The following is a 21,947-nucleotide window of genomic DNA, read 5'->3' on the forward strand; positions in this document are numbered from 1 at the left end:
TTCTTCAATTTGTTATTGTGGTGTATCACACTGATTGAGTTGTGGTTATTGAAAAATCCTTGCATTCCTGGGATAACTTGCACTGGATTGTGGTGTATTATCCTATTAATGTATTGTTTCTAATTGTGGCCTTTTCTTTTCCTTTTGGAGAAGGTCCTTCAGCAGTTTTTGCAAAACTAGTCTCCTGGTGCTTTAATTGTAGTTGGAAAGATCTTCAAAAAGATAGTTACATTCTGAGGTGCTGAGGGTTGGGACTTCAACATATGCATCTGGAAGGGAATACAGCTCAGCCCATAACAGTATCCCTCACTTAGATTTCAGTAATTATTAACAGTTTGCCACATTTTTTCTATTTCTCCATTTCTTTTTCTTTAAACATTCAGGAGTAAGTTGACGATACCATGCCCTTTTACCCCAGTGCCTCACATATACTAAAAAGACATTTTCTTACAGAACCGCAATACAATACAATTCAGGAAATTTGACATTGATATACATTAATACTTTTGCCTTATATAGAGTTCAGATTTTACCAGTTGCTCAAGTAACATACTTTAGAGCAGTTCTTTTTTCCTGATTCAGGATCCAGTCACGTGTGTCATATTGCATCGAGTTGTGGTGTCTCTGTAGTCTCTCTTAGTTTGGAACATCCAGCCAGGCAGCCTTATGACACTGACTTTGTTTCCCACCTTTTATAGACTATTTCCAATGCTTCCTCGAGGTCAGAGTCTGAGTTTGCATTTTTTCCAGGAACCTTATATCAATAATGTTTCCAGTGTATCACATTAGGAGGTACTTGGTTGATATTTACTGCTTTTCTTCTATTGTGGCATTAAATGTGATTACATAGTGTCCACCAGGTTTCCCTATTTTAAACTTACCTTCCCATTTGAATTTGTAAGTACTTTCTGTGAAGGTTAAAGTAGTCTTTGGAAAGGACTTAGATTTTGTCATTTCCCTGTTTTTTTCCTCTCTATACTGGCTTCCAATCTTGTCACATTTAGAATAATGTCTAGGATCCTCACTGTGGTCTACAGGCAGGCTTTGTGACTCACTGTGTAAAATAATATTTTGAATTGAGAGATCAATATACACATATAACATGAATACATCTGAAGCAAGAATTTCACGAAACAGTACTACCATTATTGTGTGTGCTCAGTCACTCAGGCAATTCCAACTCTTTGTGACCCCATGGATTGTAGCCCATCAGGCTCCTCTGTCCATGGAATTTTCCAGGCAAGAATACTGGACTGGGTTGCCATTTCCTACTCCAGGAGGTCTTCAAACCCAGGGATGGCACCATGCAAATCTCTTGACCTCTCCTGCGTTGGCAGGCAAATTCTTTACCACTATGCCACCTGGGAAGCCCAGTGTAGTACTGTAGTCACTCAGTCGTGTCTGACTCTTTGTGACCCCATGGACTATAGCACGCCAAGTGCCTCTATCCATGGAATTTTATGAATAAAAGTACTGGAGTGGGTTGCTGTTTTCTAATCCAGGGCTCTTCCTGACCCAGGGATTGAACCCTCATCTCCTGCATTGGCAGGTGGATTCTTTACCACTAGCACCACCTGGGATACCCCATTTGTCTTGTACAAGATATTTCTTAGTACTCTATTCCATACTATTTTTAGTGAAGTAAAATAGAAAATTGTTTTCTTGGTCTAACTAAATTGACTTTGCTACCAGTATTGAGACCATAGTTAAAAGTCATTGCTGTCCATTACTGACTGTCTCTCATTTTTTACCATTTTTTCCCCTAGCTTACTTTTATTAAGCCATACTGGCCTTAAAGTCAAGATTTTATAAGACTTTTGGTAGTTTTCAGACATCGATTTTAGACATAACACACATGTACAACTTTCCAACACAACTGACCAAGCAGAATATATATGTTATTAGCTTCTTAACCTAAATCTCATAACCACTTGAGTTTGAGGTTTCTTCCTCCATAAGGTGGGAATTCTCAGGTAGTGAAGATTAAATAGGATTAAATAATGTAGCTATGAAAAAGTATTTATTGATCTCTGCCCAGTGAGAGATCAGTAAATCTTAAAATCTTTGTACAGAGATCCTAAAACCTTTGTAATTTCCTAAGTAATAAGAGCACTAGGTTTTTGGTCTTTGATCCTGGTTTCTAACATTGCTCTTAATTCCCTTGGAATTTCCTAGGTGATAGGAGTGGCTTTTACTCTCATGAGGCAGTACTTGGTGAGTTCCGAGATAGCTTCATGATGGGAGCTGGTCACCAGAAAGACCACAGCAAGATCTGAAGGTTGGAGCTTTCAGCAATAGCCTTCTTCCCCTAACCTCCAGGAAGGAGAGAGATTGGAGACTGAGTTAATGACTGATCATGCCTATGTGATGAAATGTTTGTAAAAATCTCAAGAGGACAGAGCTTGTGAAACTTCTGAGTTGAGCACATAGAGATACTAGGAGGGTGGAGTGCCTGACAAGGGATGGAAGCTCTGTTCCTTTCCTCGGTAGCTTTTGCTGTGCATCTCTTCTGTCTGAATGTTCTTAGTTATCCTTTATCATATCCTTTTATGGTAAACTAATAAATATAAGTGTTCCCCTGAATTCTGTGAGCCATTTTAGCAAATTATTGAACCCAAGGAGAGGGTCTTTGGAATTCTTGATTTATGGTCAATCAGTTAGAAGTATAGGTGGCAACTTGGGATTTGTGATTGGCATCTGAAGTGGCATGGTAGGGGAAGCAGGGGAGTCTTGTGAGACTGAGCACTTAACCTGTGGAATCTGATGCTACCTCCACATAGATTGTGTCAGAACTGAATTAATTGACACCCACCTGGTGTCAGAGAATTGCTGGATAAGTGAAAAAAACTATATATCTGTGTCAGAAATGTTTTGAGTGTGGTAGTAGTGTGAGAAAAAAAATGGGGGGAGTGTTTTTCCTTATTCAGTATTAGATATAAATCAACTCAATACTTCATGGGTAGTAAGAATAAGAACAGAGGTGGTGTTTTAGTCTCTAAGTCTTGTCGAACTCTTTTGCTACCCCATGGACTGTAGCCCACCAGCCTCCTCTGTCCATGAGATTTCCCAGGCAAGAATACTGGAATGGGTTGCCATTTCCTTCTCTAGGGGATCTTACTGACTCAGGAATCAAACCTGAGTCTCCTGTTTTGGCAGATGGATTCTTTATCCCTGAGCCACCTGGGAAGCCTAAGAACAGGATAAATTTTAGTGATTTATTCTATGTACAGAATATGAAATTGGAATTAAGTTTTCATGTCATTAACTTTTTGGTCTGACCTCCCAAGAGATACATTATTTATGAATAGATAAAACCTTTTCCTTAATACTGCTTTCCAGTTTAATTTGGTAATAGTGATTAAAGCTTGTTTAATATGATTTTCAGAAGTCTTTAATTGCTAAGTGAAGAGAATTGCAAAGAGAAGAAAAAGACAATCAGTTGACTACTTGAAATTCACGTTCCAAGTTTTTCTATAGAGAATGAGTAAGTGAAGTCATTCAGTCATTTCTGACTCTTTTGCAACCCCATGGATTGTAGCCAGCCAGGCTCCTCTGTCCATAGAATTCTCCAGGCAAGGATACTGGAGTGGGTTGCCATCCCTTCTCCGAACCCAGGTCTCCTGCATTTCAGGCGGATTCTCTACCATCATTTTACTCTAATTGTAATCTTCATTGGTATTTCAAAGATAAATGCTACCTTTTCTATAATAAACATGAGAATAGAAGAAATTAGGAAGTCTGTTTTATTGGTCAAAGTGTTTTATGAATTTGAGCGTTTTTTTTAAGGCAATAAGATTATTTGGCATTAACAAAGAATGAGTTTTTCAAATAAATTGTCTAGTATAAATTAATTCTTCTCATTTAAGTGCTAAAACTATCTTTAGGGCTTGTTTTTAAAATGGAATCTTAGAAAAATTATTATTTACCCAAAATCTTATATAGAGCATTCTGAAGAGAAAGTAACATTTTATTGATTGTTGAATGTCATTCGAATGAACATTAATTACCATGCTGTGTATGTCTATATAGTAAAACCCCTAGGAGCATTGGATGTTAAGTTGGGTTCTTTACTCCTACACGAAGTAGTATCAGTCTACTCCGTTAAAAAGTTCTGGTTCTGCATGATTTGTTTTTTCCCACTGCTAATAAGCTGTTGGATACTATTCTTACCTTTGACAGTGTCCTCCCCAAACAGATATCCTTTTCCTTCTTTCTTATTTGCTGTCCCATTTTACTTTCAGCTACCAAAGTAAACAGAGTTGTGAATTCAGTGAGATTTGTGGCATCTGCTCTTTTTTATTTTTTTTTGAAATGTTGATTTTTCTGCTATATAGCAAAGTGACTCAGTTATACACATATGTTTTTTATATTCTTTTCCATTGTCGTTTATCCCAGGATATTGAATATAGTTCCCTGTGCTGTGTAGTAGGACCTTGTGTATTCATTCTATGTGTAACAGTTTGCATCTGCCAACCTCGAACTCCCAGTCTGTCCCTCCCCCGTTCACCTTCCCCCTTGGCAACCGCAAGTCCATTGTCTATGCCTGTGAGTCTGTTTCTTTTTTGTAGATAGGATCGTTTGTGCAGTTTTTGTTGTCACATATAAGTGATATCATATGGTATTTGTCTTTTTCTGACTTAACTTAGTGTGATAATCTCTAATTGCATTCACATTCCTTCAAATGGCATTATTTCATTCATTTTTATGACTGAGTTCCACAACTTTATCCTTCCACCTGTTGATGGACACATAGGTTGTTTCCATGTCTTGGCTCTTGGGAATAGTGCTTCTGTGAAGGTAGGAGTGCACATATCTCTTTGAATTATAATTTTGTCTGGATATATGCCCAGGAGTAGGACTGCTAGAGCCTATGGTAGTTCTCTTTTTAGTTTTCTGAGGAACCACTATGCTGTTTCCCATAGTGGCTTCACCAACTTAGATCCCCACCAGCAGTGTAGCAGGGCTCCCTTTGCTCCACATCCTCTCTGGCATGTGTTTTGGTACACTTTTTAATGATGGTCATTCTGACTGGCATGGGATGGTACCTCATTATAGTCTTGATTTGCATTCTCTAATAGTGATGTTGAGCATCTTTTCATGTATCTATTGGCTATCTGTATTTCTTCTTTGGAGAAATGTCTGTTTAGGTCTTCCCATTTTTCAATTGGGTTCTTTGTTTTTTGTTGTTGTTGAGTTGTATGAGATGCTTATATATTTTGGAAATTAAGTGCTTATTTGTCATATTGTTTGAAAGTATTTTCTCTCATTCTGTGGGTTGTCTTATTTATGGTTTCCTTTGCTGTGCAAGGCTTGTAAGGTTCCATTTGTTTATTTCCATTGTTATTTCTTCTGCCTAGGGAGACTGCCCTAAGAAAATATGGGTACAATTTATGTTAGAGAATGTTTTGCCTATGATCTCTTCTAGAAGTTTGATGGTATCTTGTCTTATATTTAAGTCTTTAAACCATTTTGAGTTTACTTTTGTACACAGTTAGGGTGTGTTGTAGCTTCATTGATTTACAGCTGTCTAACTTTTCCAGCACCACTTGCTGAAGAGATTGTCTTTCTCCTGTTTTATATTCTTAACCATTTTTGTTGAAGATTAATTGACCTTATGGATATGGGTTTATTTCTGGGTTCTTTATTCTGTTTCATTGATCTGTAGATCTCTGTTCTGCCAGTATCACACTGTTTTGATCACTATAGTTTTCTTGTATTGTCTGAAGTCTGGAAGGGTTATGTCTCCTGCTTTGTTCTTTTTCCTCAGTATTGCTTTGGCAATTGCTGGGGCTTTTATAATTTCATATAAATTTTAGTTTATTTGTTGTAGTTCTGTGAAAAATGTCATGGGTGATTTGATGGGGATTGCACTAAATCTGTAGACTGCTTTGAGTAGTATGTCCACTTTAACAATATTAATTTTTCCAATCCAACAGCAAGATATATCTGTTTCTTTGAATCATCTTCAGTTTCCTTTATTAATGTTTTATAATTTTCAGGGTGTAAGTCTTTTACCTCCTTAGTGAGGCTTTTTCTTAAGTATTTTATTTTGGAGTTGTGATTTTAAAAGATATTTAAAAAATTTTTTTCTCTTCCTGATATTTCATTGTTGGTATAAAGAAATGCAACCAATTTTTGTATGTTAATCTTATATCCTGCTACCTTGCTGAATTCATTTATCAGTTCTAGTAATTTTTTGTGTGGAATCTTTAGAGCTTTCTGTATATAGTACCATGTGATCTGCATATAGTAACAGTTTTACCTCTTCCAATTTAGATACCTTCTATTTCTCTTTCTTGTCTGACTGCTGTGGCTAAGCATTCCAAGAGTAAATAGAAAGAAATGGTGAGAGTGGGTGTCTTTGTCTTGTTACATATTTAAGCTGAAAGCTTTCAGCTTTTCACTGTTAAGTATTATATTGCCGATGGGTTTGTCATAAATAGCTTTTATTATGTTAAGATATATTCCCTCTATACCCACTTTGACAAGAGTTTTTATCATAAATGGATGTTGAATTTTGTCAGATGCTTTCCTTTTCCTGCGTCTAATGAGACGACCATGTGGTTTTTGTGTCGTTTTTTGATGATGTGGTTGATATCACGTTGACTGATTTGCAAATGTTGAGCCATCCTTGTGAACTTGGGATGAATCCCACTTAGTTGTGGTGTGTGATCTTTTTTGTGTTGTTGGTTTTTGTTTGCTAGTATTTTGTTGAGAACTTTTGCATCTATATCAGAGATATTGGTCTGTAATTTTCTATTTTAGTGGTATCTTTGTCTGGTTTTGGTGTCAGCATGAGGATGACTTCATAGAATGTCTTTGAGAGTGTTCCCTCCTTTTCAGTTTCTTGGAAGAGTTTGAGAAGGATTAGTAGAAGTTCTTTATATGTTTGGTAGAATTTGCCTGTGAAGCCGTCTGGTCCTAGACTTTCGTTTGCAGAAAGTTTCTTTAGTACAGATTGTATTTCACTTTTGTGATTGGTCTGTTCAAATTGAGTTTTGATGGGCTGTACATTTCTAGAAGATTGTCCATTTCTTCTAGGTTGTCGAATTTGTTGACGTGTAATTGTTCATAGTATTCTTATATGTTTGTTGTCTTTCTGCAGTATCAGTTATGTTTCTCCTCTTTCATTTCTTATTTTATGTGGGTTCTCTCTCATTTCTTCTTGGTGAACCTAGCCAGAAGTGTGCCACTTTTGTTTATTCTTTCAAAGAACCAACTCTTGGTTTTATTAATTTTATTTCTTCTCTGATCTTTATTATTTCCTTCCTTCTGCTGACTTTTGTTTTGTTTGTTCTTGTTCTAATTGTTTTAGGTGGTAAGTTAGGTGGTTTATTTGAGATTTTTCTTGTATTTCTAGGAAGGCCTGTATCTAAGAACCATTCTAATAACTGCTTTTGCTGTATCCCATAGATTTTGTATGGTTGTGTTCTGACTGTCATTTGTCTCAAGGTATTTATTTTCTTTTTAATTTCCGCACTGACCCAGGGCTTTTTTAGTAGTATGTTGTTCAGTCTCCATGTAATTTTTTTTTCCTCATTTGTTTTCCCGTGGTTGATTTCTACTTTCATGCCATTGTGGTCAGCAAAGATGCTTGAGATAATTTTTATACTCGTAAATTTGTTGGGTTTTGTACCCTAGTATATCGGCAGTTCTGGAGAATGTTCCATGTCTACTTGAAAAGAATGTGTATTCTGTATTTTTTAGATGTAATATCTTACATCCAAAATATTTTTAGTATGTTTAAAATTGCCAAATTCAGACTTAAATTGAGGAAAGTAGGGAAAACCACTAGACCATCAGGTATGACCTAAATCAAATCCCTGACAATTATACACTGGAAGTGACAAATAGATTCAAGAGATTAGATCTGATAGAGTGCCTGAAGGACTGTGGATGGAGGTTCATGACACTGTACAGGAGGCAGTGATCAAGACCATCCCCAAGAAAAAGAAATGTGAAAAGCAAAATGGTTGTCTGAGGAGGCCTTACCGATAGCTGAGAAGAGAAGAGAAGTGAAAGGCAAAGGAGAAAAGGAAAGATATAAGCATCTGAATGCAGAATAACAAGGAGAGATAACAAAGCCTTCCTCAGTGATCAGTGCAAAGAAACAGAGGAAAACAATAGAATGTGAAAGACTAAAGGACTCTTCAAGAAAATTACAGATACGAAGGGAACATTGCATGCAAAGATAGGAACAATAAAGGACAGAAATGATATGAATCTAACAGAAGCAAAAGATATTAAGAAGAGGTGGCAAGAATACACAGAAGAACTATACAAAAAAGATCATCAAAAAGAACGATACAAAAAAGATAACCACAATGATGTGATCACTTATCTAGAGCCAGACATCCTGGAATGTGAAGTCAAGTGGGCCTTAAGAAGCATCACTATGAACAAAGAAAGCTAATGGAGGTGATGGAATTGCAGCTGAGCTATTTCACATCCTAAAAGATGATTCTGTGAAAGGGCTGCAGTCAGTATGTCAGAAAATCTGGAAAACTCAGCAGTGGCCACAGGACTGGAAAATATCAGTTTTCATTCCAATCCCAAAGAAAGGCAATGCCAAAGAATATTTAAACTACCACACAGTTGTACTCACGTCACACACCAGCAAAGTAATGCTCAAAATTCTCCAAGTCAGGCTTCAAAAGTAGATGAACCATGAACTTCCAGATGTTCAAGCTGGATTTAGACAAACTAGAGGAACCAGAGATCAGATTGCCAACATCTGTTTGATCATCGAAAAAGCAAGAGAGTTCCAGGAAAACATCTACTTCTGCTTTATTGACTATGCCAAAGCCTTTGACTGTGTGGATCCCAACAAACTGTGGAAAATTCTGAAAGAGATGGGAATACCAGACCACCTGACCTGCCTCCTGAGAAATCTGTATGCAGGTCAAGAAGCAGCAGTTAGAACTGGACATGGAACAACACACTGGTTCCAAGTCAGCAAGGGAGTGTAGGTCAAGGCTATATGTTGTCACCCTGCTTATTTAACGTCTGTGCAGAGTACATCATGAGAAATGCCAGGCTTGATGAAGCACAAGCTGGAATCAAGATTGCCAGGAGAAATATCAATAACCTTAGATACACAGATGACACCACCCTTGTGGCAGAAAGCGAAGAAGAACTAAAGAGCCTCTTGATAAAAGTGAAAGAGGAGAGTGAAAAAGTTGGCTTAAAGCTCAACATTCAGAAAACTAAAATCTTGGCATCTGGTCCCATCACTGCATGGCAGATAGGGAAACAGTGGGAACAGAGAGAGACTTTACTCTTTTGGGCTCCAATATCACTGCAGATGGTGACTGCGGCCATGAAATTAAAAGAGATTTGCTCCTTGGAAGAAAAGTTACAACCAACCTAGACAGCATTTTAAAAAGCAGAGACATTACTTTGCCGACAGAGGTCCATCTAGTCAAAGCTATGGGTTTTCCGGTAGTCATGTATGAATGTGAGAGTTGGACTATAAAGAAAACTGAGAGCCAAAGAACTGATGCTTTTGAACTGTGGTGCTGGAGAAGACTATTGAGAGTCCCTTGGACTGCAAGGAGATCAAGCCAGTTGATCCTAAAGGAAATCAGTCCTGAATATTCACTGGAAGGACTGATGCTGAAGCTGAAACTCCAATACTTTGGCCACCTGATGCGAAGAACTGACTCATTGGCAAAGACTCTGATGCTGGGAAAGATTGAAACCAGGAAGAGAAGGGGACGACAGAGGATGAGATGGTTAGATGGCATCACAGACTCGACGGACATGAGTTTGAGCAAGCTCCAGGAGTTGGTGTTGGACAGGGAAGCCCGTTGTGCTGCAGTCCATTGGGTAGCAAATAGTCAGACATGACTGAGCAACTGAACTGATCTTGATAATATCAATTAACTCTGTTGTTCTGTTGTGTCATTTAGGATATCCGTTGCTTTACTGATTTTCTGTCTAGAAGATCTATACATTGATGTGAGAGGGGTGGTAAAGTTTCCTCAGATCAGATCAGATCAGTTGCTCAGTTGTGTCCGACTCTTTGCGACCCCATGAATCGCAGCACGCCAGGCCTCCCTGTCCATCACCAACTCCCGGAGTTCACCCAGACTCACGTCCATCGAGTCAGTGATGCCACCCAGCCATCTCATCCTCTGTCGTCCCCTTCTCCTCCTGCCCCCAATCCCTCCCAGCATCAGGGTTTTTTCCAATGAATCAACTCTTCGCATGAGGTGGCCAAAGTACTGGAGTTTCAGCTTTAGCATCATTCCTTCCAAAGAAATCCCAGGGCTGATCTCCTTCAGAATGGACTGGTTGGATCTCCTTGCAGACCAAGGGACTCTCAAGAATCTTCTCCAACACCACAGTTCAAAAGCATCAATTCTTTGGCACTCAGCCTTCTTCACAGTCCAACTCTCACATCCATACATGACCACAGGAAAAACCATAGCCTTGACTAGACGAACCTTTGTTGGCAAAGTAATGTCTCTGCTTTTGAATATGCTATCTAGGTTGGTCATAACTTTCCTTCCAAGGAGTAAGCGTCTTTTAATTTCATGGCTGCAGTCACCATCTGTAGTGATTTTGGAGCCCAGAAAAATAAAGTCTGACACTGTTTCCCCATCTATTTCCCATGAAGTGGTGGGACCAGATACCATGATCTTTGTTTTCTGAATGTTGAGCTTTAAGCCAACTTTTTCACTCTCCACTTTCACTATTAGGAAACTATAAAAGTTTCCTACTATTGATATTAATGTATTCCCATCAGTTTTCTCTTATGTCTGTTAGTATTTGTTTCCTGTATTTGGGTGTTCCTATATTGGGTGCATATATGCTGACAAGTGTAAAGTTCTCTTCTTGAATTGATCCTGACCCTTTTATCATTATATAGTATCCTTCTTTATATAGTGTGCTTCTTTATGGCTTTTGTTTTAAAATTTGTTTTGCTTGATATAAGTATTGTAACCCTGCTTTCCTATCATTTTTATTTGTATGAAATATCTTTTTCTATCCTCTCACTTTCATTCTTTTTCTTTTGCCCTAAAGTGGGTCTTTTGTATGCAGCATAATGTAGGCTCTTGTTTTCTAACCCAGTCTACCATTCTGTGTCTTTTGATTGGAGCATTCAGTCCACTGAGTGCTGTGTATTTATTGCCATTTTAAACTTTGTTTTCCAGTTGATTCTATGTTTCTTTTTTCTTTCCTTTTTCCTTTTAGTGAGTTGATGTTTTCATTTTATGGTTGTAGTTCTGTTTTTGGTTTTTGTGAATCTATTGTATGTTTATGATATATGGTTACCCTGTTTTTCAAGTATGTAAACTGCTTCCTATAATTTCCCACTGCTTTAGACAGTGGGTTCAAACACATTCTTAAAAAAACAAGTCTGTCCATACATTTCCTGCTGTCCTCGCTCACATTGCCTTTGCCTACCCACGTTTTTCCATTTTGATATCTTTTACATCTTTGTTTATGCTTCTGCTCGTCGTTGTGTTTATAATCACTTTCACAAATACATGCTTTTTCCTTTTTGATCTTTATACTGGCTTAAGTGGTTTACTTTCCAGTTGTGATTTCCTGTTTCTTATATCTTCTTGCTTCTTTTCTATTTAGAGAAGACCTTTCGGTATTTCTTTTAGGATAGCTTTAGTATTGCTGTACTCTTAGTTTCTGCTTCTCTGAGAAAGTCACTCTGTCTCCTATTTTAAATGATAATCTTGCTGAGTATTCTAGGTTGCAGATTTTTCCCTTTGAATTGGACATCTTGTTCTTGATTCTTACAGGTTATTGCCCATGCCAAATAATGTCTTATTTCCCTGCTGCTTCAAATTAATGATATGTCTCTTGTTCTTCAAACATTTTCTACTTATGCTTTTTTGTTTCTGTAGCATCATACAATAGTACATGTAATTTTAATTGTACCTTTACACTTTTGCACTTCATTTTCATTCACTTAATTAACTTACTAGCAAAATTAGTTTGCTCCAGTTTGTAATCTGATTTTGATTTCCTTTTATTTTTGACAAAATCCTTTAGTCTGGGCTTTTAGAGGTTACAAGGAGCAGAGAAGACCTCTCATTATCTCAAGTCATAGATATTTATTGGGAACATCTGTGGAGACTACATGGCCTAGTGGAAACAATCTCTTCAGATCTCAGAGAAATAGGCGATCATTCTGTAAACAAATGCCTTTGCAAGTTAGACCTAAAAAAGAGAAGTGAAATTTTGTTTAGGAAAATAGAACACAGTTCTCATGACAAGGTATTCATTTGTCTTGAGAACCAAGTGTCCCTTGCTGTATTGTACTGTGCTGTTATTACCACATCATCATCTTATTTGCTTCTCTGGCTCATACCTGTTACTCACTTTATACTTAATATTATGATTTCTGCTTACTGTAGTCTCTCTGGGTATGTTTTTTGCTTCTCTTCTTTGCTGGCTGTATGAATGTGTTGTTTATTTTTGGCATTTAGACTTAACAAAAGAATGTATTGTTTTTGGCCAGCCGTTATTCAGTATGGGAGGCACCTATCCAAAACAAAACACATCTAACCATTTCTTAAGTCATTGGATAAAAGATGGTTTCCTTTTAGTTAATTATCCACCCTTGATTATGTTCGGAGAAGCCTAGATGTGAGATCCTACGCTTTGCCTACTTGGGTATAGGGAACCTTTTGTGGATGTTGAACTATCACTAGTCTGCTCATTGAAAGTGCTTTGCTTTTTTAGGCAAGTTTAAAACAGTAAGCAGGAGACTTCCAATTCAGTCTGGGGTGTAGGAACCTAGAAAGAATGTCATTCCGAATGTAACAATAAGAAAAGCGTGGATAATCTGTAAAATCATTACTTTAAAAAAATTTATCAGAGACCTGAGGTTACATGGCAACCAATGAGTTTGAAATAAAGGAAAAACAGGTACCACCAAGAAGAGATTATATAGGAGAGCTGATTCATCTGAACATGGGAAGAAGAAAGGTTTACCGTGTAAGTAGGTAAGAAGAATTCGACAAACCTCTAAAGGCCTAGGGGGGGCTAGCAAGAAGTATAGAACCCATCGGATTCACAGATCCTCTTTATGGACCTTGACCAGAGCCTGATGAGCAAGACTGGGGACAGGGGAAGACAGCAGGAACGCAAGTAGCAAAAGCCTTAAGCAGATGAGGGAGGAGCATCAAATCTTAGCATCTTAAGGGCTCAGAAGAATACCCACTGCAGCTGGGGGAAAATAAAAATAATTTTTAAAACACCATCCCTATGTCTGGGTAGGGGCAGGAAATCAAGAGTAGACTATTAGGATTCTTCTGCCACTGAAGATGAGGCAGCACCACTGAAAAGGTCGAATATATATGAGCAGGAAAAAACTAGTGAACTTAAGGATAGAAAAAATTAGAACTGAAACGAAAGAGGGTGGAGGTGGGGTGGGATTAAAAAAACAAACAAAATAGCAGCATCCAAGAACTGTGGGGCAATAATCTAATAGTGTAACATACATCTAGTTGAAACCCCATTTACCAAAATGGACCATATTCTAGGCAATAAAATGTCAAGAAATTTAAAAAAGTAAGAATCAGAGTGTTCTCTGACCATAACAGAATTAAATGAGAATAATAATTCTTTTCCTAGTTGAAGCTTCCATCTTGAACTAGGAGACGAGCAAACTAAATCTAAAGTAAGTAGGAGAAAGAAAACTTACAAAGAGTAGAAATCAGTGAAACTGAAAACCAAAAATAATAAAACAAGTGAAATCATAACCTGATCCTTTGATGAGATCAAAATAGATAAAATAGTAGGCATAGGAGCCAAGGAAAAAGACAACACAGATTATACTATATCAGGAATAAAAATGGACACATCAGTACAGGTCCAAAGACGCTAATGTGTAATGATGGGATGTTATGAATAACTATTTTCATATATTTGACAATTTAAGTGAAGCTAATTTCTTGAAAAACAAGCATTACCTCAGTTCACTTAAAAAGAAATAGAAAGCCTTATTAGTTATATCTGTTAAAGAGATTGAATTTACTGCTAGGAACCTTCTGACAAATCTCTAGACCTAGATTACTTCACTGGTATGTTATACCAAATGAAAAAATACCAATTCTGTACAAACTTCCAGAAAATAAAAGAGGAAGAAACCCTTCTCAACTTGTTTTATGAGGCCAATATTACCCCTTTATAGCAAAGATATGGCAAGAAAAGAAAACTGGAAAAAATCAACCAGTATCCCTCATGAATATAGGTGCAGAAGTCCTCAGCAAAACATTAGTAAATGAAATCCAACCATAAGTAAAAAGGGTAATACATCATGACTAAGTATTACTTAGGGAAGTCAAGGCTGATTCATCAGCATTCAGATATCAATCAACATAAATAAGCATATCATCAGACTAAAGAAGAAAACTATTTGACCATTCTAGTAGATGCAGAAACAGAATTGACAAAATTTAGCATCCATTAAATTTTTAGCAAACTAGGAGTTGAAGGTAATTGCCTCCTAGAAAAAGCTAGATTTAACATCATACTTCCTGGTAAAAAAAAAAAAAAAACAGACTGCTTTCCCCTAAGATCAGTAACAGGCCACGGTGTCTGCCGTCGTTACGCCTCATCAGTGTCACACTCGAACTCCGAGCTATTGCAGTGAGGCGAGAAAAAGGAGTAAAAGGTATAAATAATTATCAGGAGATTCCAATAACTACCATGAGAAAAATGAAAACACTTTTTAGATGTTACCTTAAAAGCAGTGTTTATATGCAGTTCTTTCTCTACTCTTATAATTCCATTCAAAAGTTGCAATATAAGTTTCTTTTCCTAACGTGGCTGCTGACAATCTAATAAGTATCATACATCTTAAATGGTGTTAACTTTTTTTTTTTTTAGCTGTATGGATTACTGGACTTTAAAATGAATAGGAAGGCTAGACTTTAATATTGAGACTATCACAGTCTCTTACTATATAAAGATAGAAGTCTAAATCATCTGATTTAAAAGGAATGTTTTGTCTCACAGTAAATTATCAGACTAGTTTATTATAATTTGTTTTAAAAACTCCTGAATACTTGGTTTTGAGTATATTTAAAGGATCCAGATCTTATATAAGGGATAATTTGGTCACTTTTGGCGGGACAGATCCTCAAACTATTTGCTGAAACATATGTATCATAGAAAGCTATAAAACTGAAGGCAATAGAAATACACTTGAAACTACAGAAAAAATGGAATTTGATAGTAAAATACGATAAAATGTAACATAAAGGCCAGTTAGTTGGCAGTGACTTTGAAAGTAGACCTTACTTAGCTATTGATTCTCAGGAGCAAAGGGACGCAAAGAGAAGAAATGGTCTGTGAATCCTGTGTGCCCGTCCCCCTTCTGTAGAAAACAAGCACTGCTCCTGCTGCTGCTAAGTCGCTTTCAGTTGTGTCCGACTCTGTGCAACCCCAGAGACGGCAGCCCACCAGGCTCCCCCGTCCCTGGGATTCTCCAGGCAAGAACATTGGAGTGGGTTGCCATTTCCTTCTCCAATGCATGAAAGTGAAAAGGGAAAGTGAAATCGCTCAGTTGTGTCTGATTCTTAGCGACCCCACAGACTGCAGCCTACCTGGCTCCTCCATCCATGGGATTTTCCAGGCAAGAGTACTGGAATGGGATGCCATTGCCTTCTCCGATTTTATTCTCTAGTCTGCTCTAAAACCCATGGCAACAATTCAGTTTTAATAAGTACTTTGTGTGTTTTGTGTTCTCTACATTTGGTGTGATTTCTGTTATTTAGGCATTTTTAACTCTAGTAAACAGTATTTGTAATGAAAAATAGCACTGTAACTTCTTTCCATTAAGAAAAGTGTTCCTGTAGATGGAATTCAACTATGAGTCTCAACCTGATGAGTTTGTATTAAAATGAATTCCTTTAACCATCAATATTGCCATAAAAGTTTTAACATAATAAACATTCTTTACATTTTACTATAAATAGACAGTATGAAGTTAATAACTGTAAACAGATCTGAAGTTTGAACCCCAGCATTGTGGTTTTTCTGTGTAGCTTAGAACAGGTAACTCATACTCTCTCAAATATCTATAAAGAGAGTAACAGCCTTGTGGGTTATTGAGGTTAATATTTATAATATGCCTGGACATACAGAATGTGCTCATAAATCATAGTAGCTATCATTCTTGGTAGTTATTATTGTAAGTTAGCATTTGTAAACTTCATATTTGTATTGTGGCTTAAAATATATTCTGCTTATAAAATTGGTGCTTTATATTATGTTTTAAATGAGTTACTAACAGTTGAGAAAATAGTATATATAGTGCAGTGGTTAAGAACATGGACTCTGGATTCAGTGTCAGCTGCATAGCTTATTACCAGACTGACCATGGGCAAGTTAACTGTCCTCAGCTTTAAGATAGACCTAACATTAGCACATTTTTCCCAGGGGCATTAGAAGAGGTAATGAGATTAAGTATGAAAAAAGTTTAGAACAGTTGCTGATGTGTAGTTCTGTGTGTCAGTTGTCATCATCATTATTAATTACAATAATTTGTTGTTGAATAAATGATTTTTTTATTTGTCACTTTTAATTGTAGGTGAATCTTGGAAGCAACCAGTACCTTTTCTCTGTCATAGTGGATCCTAAAGAAATGCCCTGCTTCTGTTTGCGCCATGATGTTGATGCCTTGCTCTGGCAGCCACGCTCCAGCAAACAGGATGATATGTGGGAGCATATTGCAACCTTCAATGCTTTAGGTATAAGCAAGCTCTTTGACAACCTTTGACGTTATATCAAAAATTAGTCTTTTTTTTTTTCTAAGTTTCTTTTTTTGGTTTATTTAAATTTGAGCTGTCCTAATTACATTTGGATTGACTGTGCTATAATTTGGTTGCTTGTACATAGTTGATGAATGTTAGTACTTTTGGAACAGTAGGACTAATTTGTTTTTATGTTTGTGTAGAAGATCAACACAGAATAGAAATCAGAGTGTTTATCTAACCACTTGAATCATTCCAATCAATTACTTCCTTATTCCAGCTAAGCTATACAGTATTAGAATATGAACAAGGGGCTTGGCAATACCCTACATGGAACTTGTATTCAGGTTTCTTCAGAGTAGTCTTCAGTAATCATAGAATTGCTCTAAGGTTAAAAAGCACATTAGGAGACATCTTTCATGGCACTTAAGTGTGAAACAGAGCCATTATAATGCAAACACTTAGGGAAAATGGTGATGCAGAAATGAAATTTATTCTGTAGGATAAAAGGGAAATACTGGTAAGGCTTGAAACATTTTGAACTACGTAATTGTAGATTTATGCAATAATTGATTTAATGTCAAAATACATTAGTATTGTGTGGGAGAAATTTTTTTATATGAATTAACCACAGCTATTGCTTTATTGAAAGGTTATTTTAAACTGCCAGCAGGAAGTAAAACTATGTATTTTAATTGCTATATATGCACAACCCTAATTATAGAAGATCTTTTTTCAATTGTCCTTTATAGTTAGTAATATAGGCTGTTAAAGTGGTTAATTCAGACTCCAAATGGATTTTTATGACCTGAAATAGTTTGATTGAATAATGTACCCACATAATTTCTAGCCTTTCTACTAAAATTCCTGATTTTTTAAGTAAGAGGAAAGCTTTATCTTAATTTTCAGATCCTTCTTTTGTATCCATAAATCCTAGTTTAGTGGAATTCTATTATGCTTGAGTTAAATCAACATTATATTAGATATGTAGTCTTGAGATGTTATATACATTAATTTGGCAAGATTAGCCTGGAGAGTTAATTCTAGGCTCTCAAAGAGGTGTCTGTATCTTTCTACTTTTTCATCCTCAAGCCCTGCTTAATTTTTAAAAAACCAGCATTGATCTGCCTGTGCTCATGGTTCCTCTGGTCATTCATTGTTTGGTGAGGTCTCAATTTATATTAATGTTATACTTCCTCTCTCAGGTTTAAACATTCATTCAGTAATCATATACCAACCTGAAAATTGCTGATTTATACTTTAGAATATAAAAGCCCTTTTAAGCTCTAAAGATAAATTTTAAAAGATTGTTTTTTCAAAGATTAGTTTTCAAAGGTTATCCTAATGGAATTTTAAAATTAGATATTTGAATTTTCTTTTTGATTTTGTTTTGATCTGAAGGCTGTACTTCTGAGAGGTGAAGTACAACAAATCCTGTTAAAGTGTTGGTGTTGATTATAACTGGGACGACCCAGAGGGATGGTATGAGGAGGGAGGAGGGAGGAGGGTTCAGGATGGGGAACACGTATACCCGTGGCGGATTCATTTTGATATTTGGCAGAACTAATACAATTATGTAAAGTTTAAAAATAAAATAAAATTAAAAAAAAAAAAGAAAACATGAAAGAAAATCTGAGCTCAAAAAACAAAAAAAAATACCACTGATAATCTACAAAGTGAGAATGCATTATGCACACACTCCTGAAATAACTTTGTAATAACATCCTCTAAACATTTTCCCATTTATTTGGTAAGAAAAAAAAAGATACCATAATACCATCTCTGTGATTGATGTACCGAGTTGTTAAGTTGTCATTTAAAGATATTTTCACATGTGTTTAATGTGTTAGAATTTTTTACTTATTTCTGGAAATTATATGGGAACCATGTTGTGCTTTTCTTGAAAAGATGAATGAAACACTTGTTCTTAGGAATTAGTGCTTTATTTTTGCACCATTTGGGAAAGATTGATTGTGCCTAGTCATTAATGGTTCAGAATGTAACTACTGTTGAATATCTGTGGTGTAAATTTTTAGTCATTTCAATTTGTAATAAAATTAATGAAATAGTAAATGTTAAATCACCATTTTTTCCCTTCTGTTTAATATATAGTTTTTCTTTTTTTGTCTCATATTTCTTGGCAGGCTATGTCCAAGCATCGAAGAGAGACAAAAAATTTTTTGCCTGTGCTCCAAATTACTCCTATGCAGCCCTTTGCGAGTGCCTTCGACGAGTTTTCATCTACCGTCAGCCCACGCCCATGTCTACCGTACTTTACAATAGGAAGGAAGGCAGGCAAGTAGGGCAGGTTGCTAAGCAGCAAGTAGCAAGCCTAGAAACCAATGATCCTATTTTAGGCTTTCAAGCAACAAATGAGAGATTATTTGTCCTCACTACCAAAAACCTCTTTTTAATAAAGGTAAATACAGAAAATTAATTACTCCAACATGTTGGCTTCTCTGTACTGCCAAAGTATTCAATGGTAGCTGGAAGGCTGAGCAGTTTTGCTATAATCTGTTAAGTTTTACTGTGTTAAATAAAATTACCTTGTATGATTTTTTTTAAAGGATATTGGAAATATATTTGCAATTTATGGGTCTATAAAAGCTATAAAATGAAGCTGCAAATTTAGAGAAAACAGCTTCTGTAAAAAAATGTAAAGATAATGTTAGCAAGTATAATTTTTAAAAAACAGGCTAGAATCTCATCTTTTATATGAAAGATGTACAGTTCATTGTTTAAACAAAAATATTTATCATGTACTATGCTGATATAGTTTCTACTTCTATACCAACAGAATAATAGTTAACATGTTCATTCTTGTAATTTTAAATGGACCGAATAGCTGGAGTAGAGGGGGATATATAACAGGTACAGCAGGTCTAATATTGTTAAAGTTTGCTGAAGAGACCTGAGGTGTTTTTTCAAAATAAGTATAGCTTTAACTTTTATAAATCCACTTGGTCTTCCACAGAATAGACAGAGATCATAGGTTCTACAAAGTGTAGCTCTTACCCATTGCCACATAATAAACCACTCCAAAACTCAGTGGTTTAAAAGAGGATATTTTATAATTTTTCATGGTTCAGTGATTTGACTGTCTCTGTTCTGCATGGCCTCTCCTCCTCCAATAAGCTAGACTGTGTTTTTTCCCATAACAGAGAAAACATTACAAGCGAGCAATTCCCTAATGTACAAGAGTTTATCAAGCCTGTACTTGCATCGTATTTGCTCATCTTCAGTTGAACAAAGCAAGTAGCCAAGTTTAGAGTGAGTGTGAGAGGTGAGCATACAAGGGTACAGATAGCAGGTGGAATGATTCACTGGAAGCCATTACTATAACAGTTTACCATGCAAATTAGTTATCCTTGTAGTTCTCCCTGTAGTTCTACAGTTTAAAAAGTAATCCTATTTATACATTAAATATGTCTTGCCATGAATTTTAGTTTCTTACATTATTTTCTTGGATTTTTTTTTTTGGTGTGCATTTACCTGGGAAATTGTTTACTTTTATACCACTTTTGTATGCTTCTTACATAAGTGTCAAATTAACTTTTATAATAGGAGAATTGAGATTTTAGTATGAGACAGTAAAGAAAAGAGATACAAGATCGGAAACATTTGTCCCTTGCCTACCTAGACAAGTTTTGGCTGGATTAAATTTTAGTGAAAGAAGGAAAAATAAGTTTGAGAGACAGAAAGGGAGGAAAAAAATGGGGATTACATTCATGTTTCAACACTTCGTCAGAATGCATTTTCCTGGAGAGAAGTATAGGGATATTTGATACAAAGGTTGGAAAAGGCCTAAGAACTGGTAGTGACAGTGGAGTCCTGATAGTACTTTGAATACTAGGAAAGAGACAGATTGCTGTCAAGCACCATGAGATCATGAACAGCGGGGGAAAAGAAAATGTATGGCTGGACCAAAAAACAAACTGGTGATATTTCCAGAACTTTTTAGTATCATTGTAAAATTCAGTGAAACAGAAACAAAAGATTATTTAGATGGTGAACTATTAAAAGCTTTTGTTATGTGACAGATTTAAGTTTTCTTTAAAATTTACCTCAAAGATCATAAATACTCTTAAATTTAAGAAAAAGGCAGATTAATGTGGTGCTTAATTAACCATGACTATATATATAAATATATGCAAATTTCCATATGGTAATCAATTTCTTCCCTTTGTATATGTTATTTTTAACATGATTAATGTTGCATTGAAACCTATCAGGATTATTCATCCTAAATATTTTTGCGTATTGGTCTATGTTGAGAGTAATAGGTCTAGAGCAGTGATTCCAAGCCATGTTTTCTCAAAATGTTTCAAGAATTCCACATTTAAACTCAAATTAAACAAATTTAAACTGTTTTAGTATTTAAATGAAGTATATACAAGTGCTATGAATGTAGTACCTTGTGTTTTATTGATTTTACTATAAATTATAAATGGGAATTTTATAAACTATGATAGTAATAAAATTTTTGTTTTTCATATGGAGTCATTTAACAGTATTCATTATATCAACATGTTTAGTAGGCATCAGCTGTGTATGAAAACATATTCTCAGTGCTAAGAATAATACAGTGTTAAGTTAAAAACAAAGTCTAGTGATTTCTAGGTGAAGTTTCTCTTTGAGTAAAAAAGTAGGTGGGAGATTTGTGGAGCTGTTGTATTTGAAAGACGTTTAACCAGGGATGGAACTCATACAAGAACGGACAAAATTTGAGTTGCCAGTGGAAAGGGTCAGAAAGAGGATAATAAAGTCAAGAAATTAACCAAAGAAAAGGATCATAAGAGACTACTATGAACAATTTATAACACCGACAACTTTGTAACATAGAAAATGTATAAATTCCTAGAAACATATAACCTACCAAGACTGAATCATGAGGAAATAGAAAATCTGAACAGACTATTTACTAGTAGAGAGTTATCCAAAACCTCCCAACAAAAGACCAGGACCAGATGACTTCACTGATGAATTCTGGTGAACATTTAAAGAGTTAATTCTACCCAGATTCTTCCAAAAAGTAGAAGAGGAGGGAACCCATCTAAACTCATTTGAGATGGCCAGCACTACCCTGATACGAGAACTATGCCAGGATACCACAAATAAAGAAACTTAGAGGCCAGTATCCATGGTGAACATAGATACAAAAATCTTAATAAAATACTAGCAAACCAAATTCAGCAATACATCAAGTGGGATTTATTCCAG

At 36.0% G+C, this 21,947-nt stretch overlaps 1 protein-coding gene across 2 annotated transcripts in view; it reads left to right on the forward strand.

Annotated features, from left to right (window-relative positions):
- Positions 1-21,220, forward strand: part of NUDCD1 (NudC domain containing 1) — a 93,666-nt gene extending 72,446 nt beyond the window's left edge. For both annotated transcript variants that reach the window (XM_027561308.1, XM_027561309.1), the window contains 2 exons: positions 16,565-16,724; positions 18,872-21,220. In XM_027561308.1, the coding sequence (XP_027417109.1) occupies positions 16,565-16,724; positions 18,872-19,164 (453 nt within the window). In that variant the 3' untranslated portion in view covers positions 19,165-21,220. The remainder of the gene's footprint in view (positions 1-16,564; positions 16,725-18,871) is intronic.
- Positions 21,221-21,947: the final 727 nt, after the last annotated feature.

Source organism: Bos indicus x Bos taurus, chromosome 14 (genome assembly GCF_003369695.1).
Source record: "Bos indicus x Bos taurus breed Angus x Brahman F1 hybrid chromosome 14, Bos_hybrid_MaternalHap_v2.0, whole genome shotgun sequence".
NCBI classification, from domain to species: domain Eukaryota; kingdom Metazoa; phylum Chordata; class Mammalia; order Artiodactyla; family Bovidae; genus Bos; species Bos indicus x Bos taurus.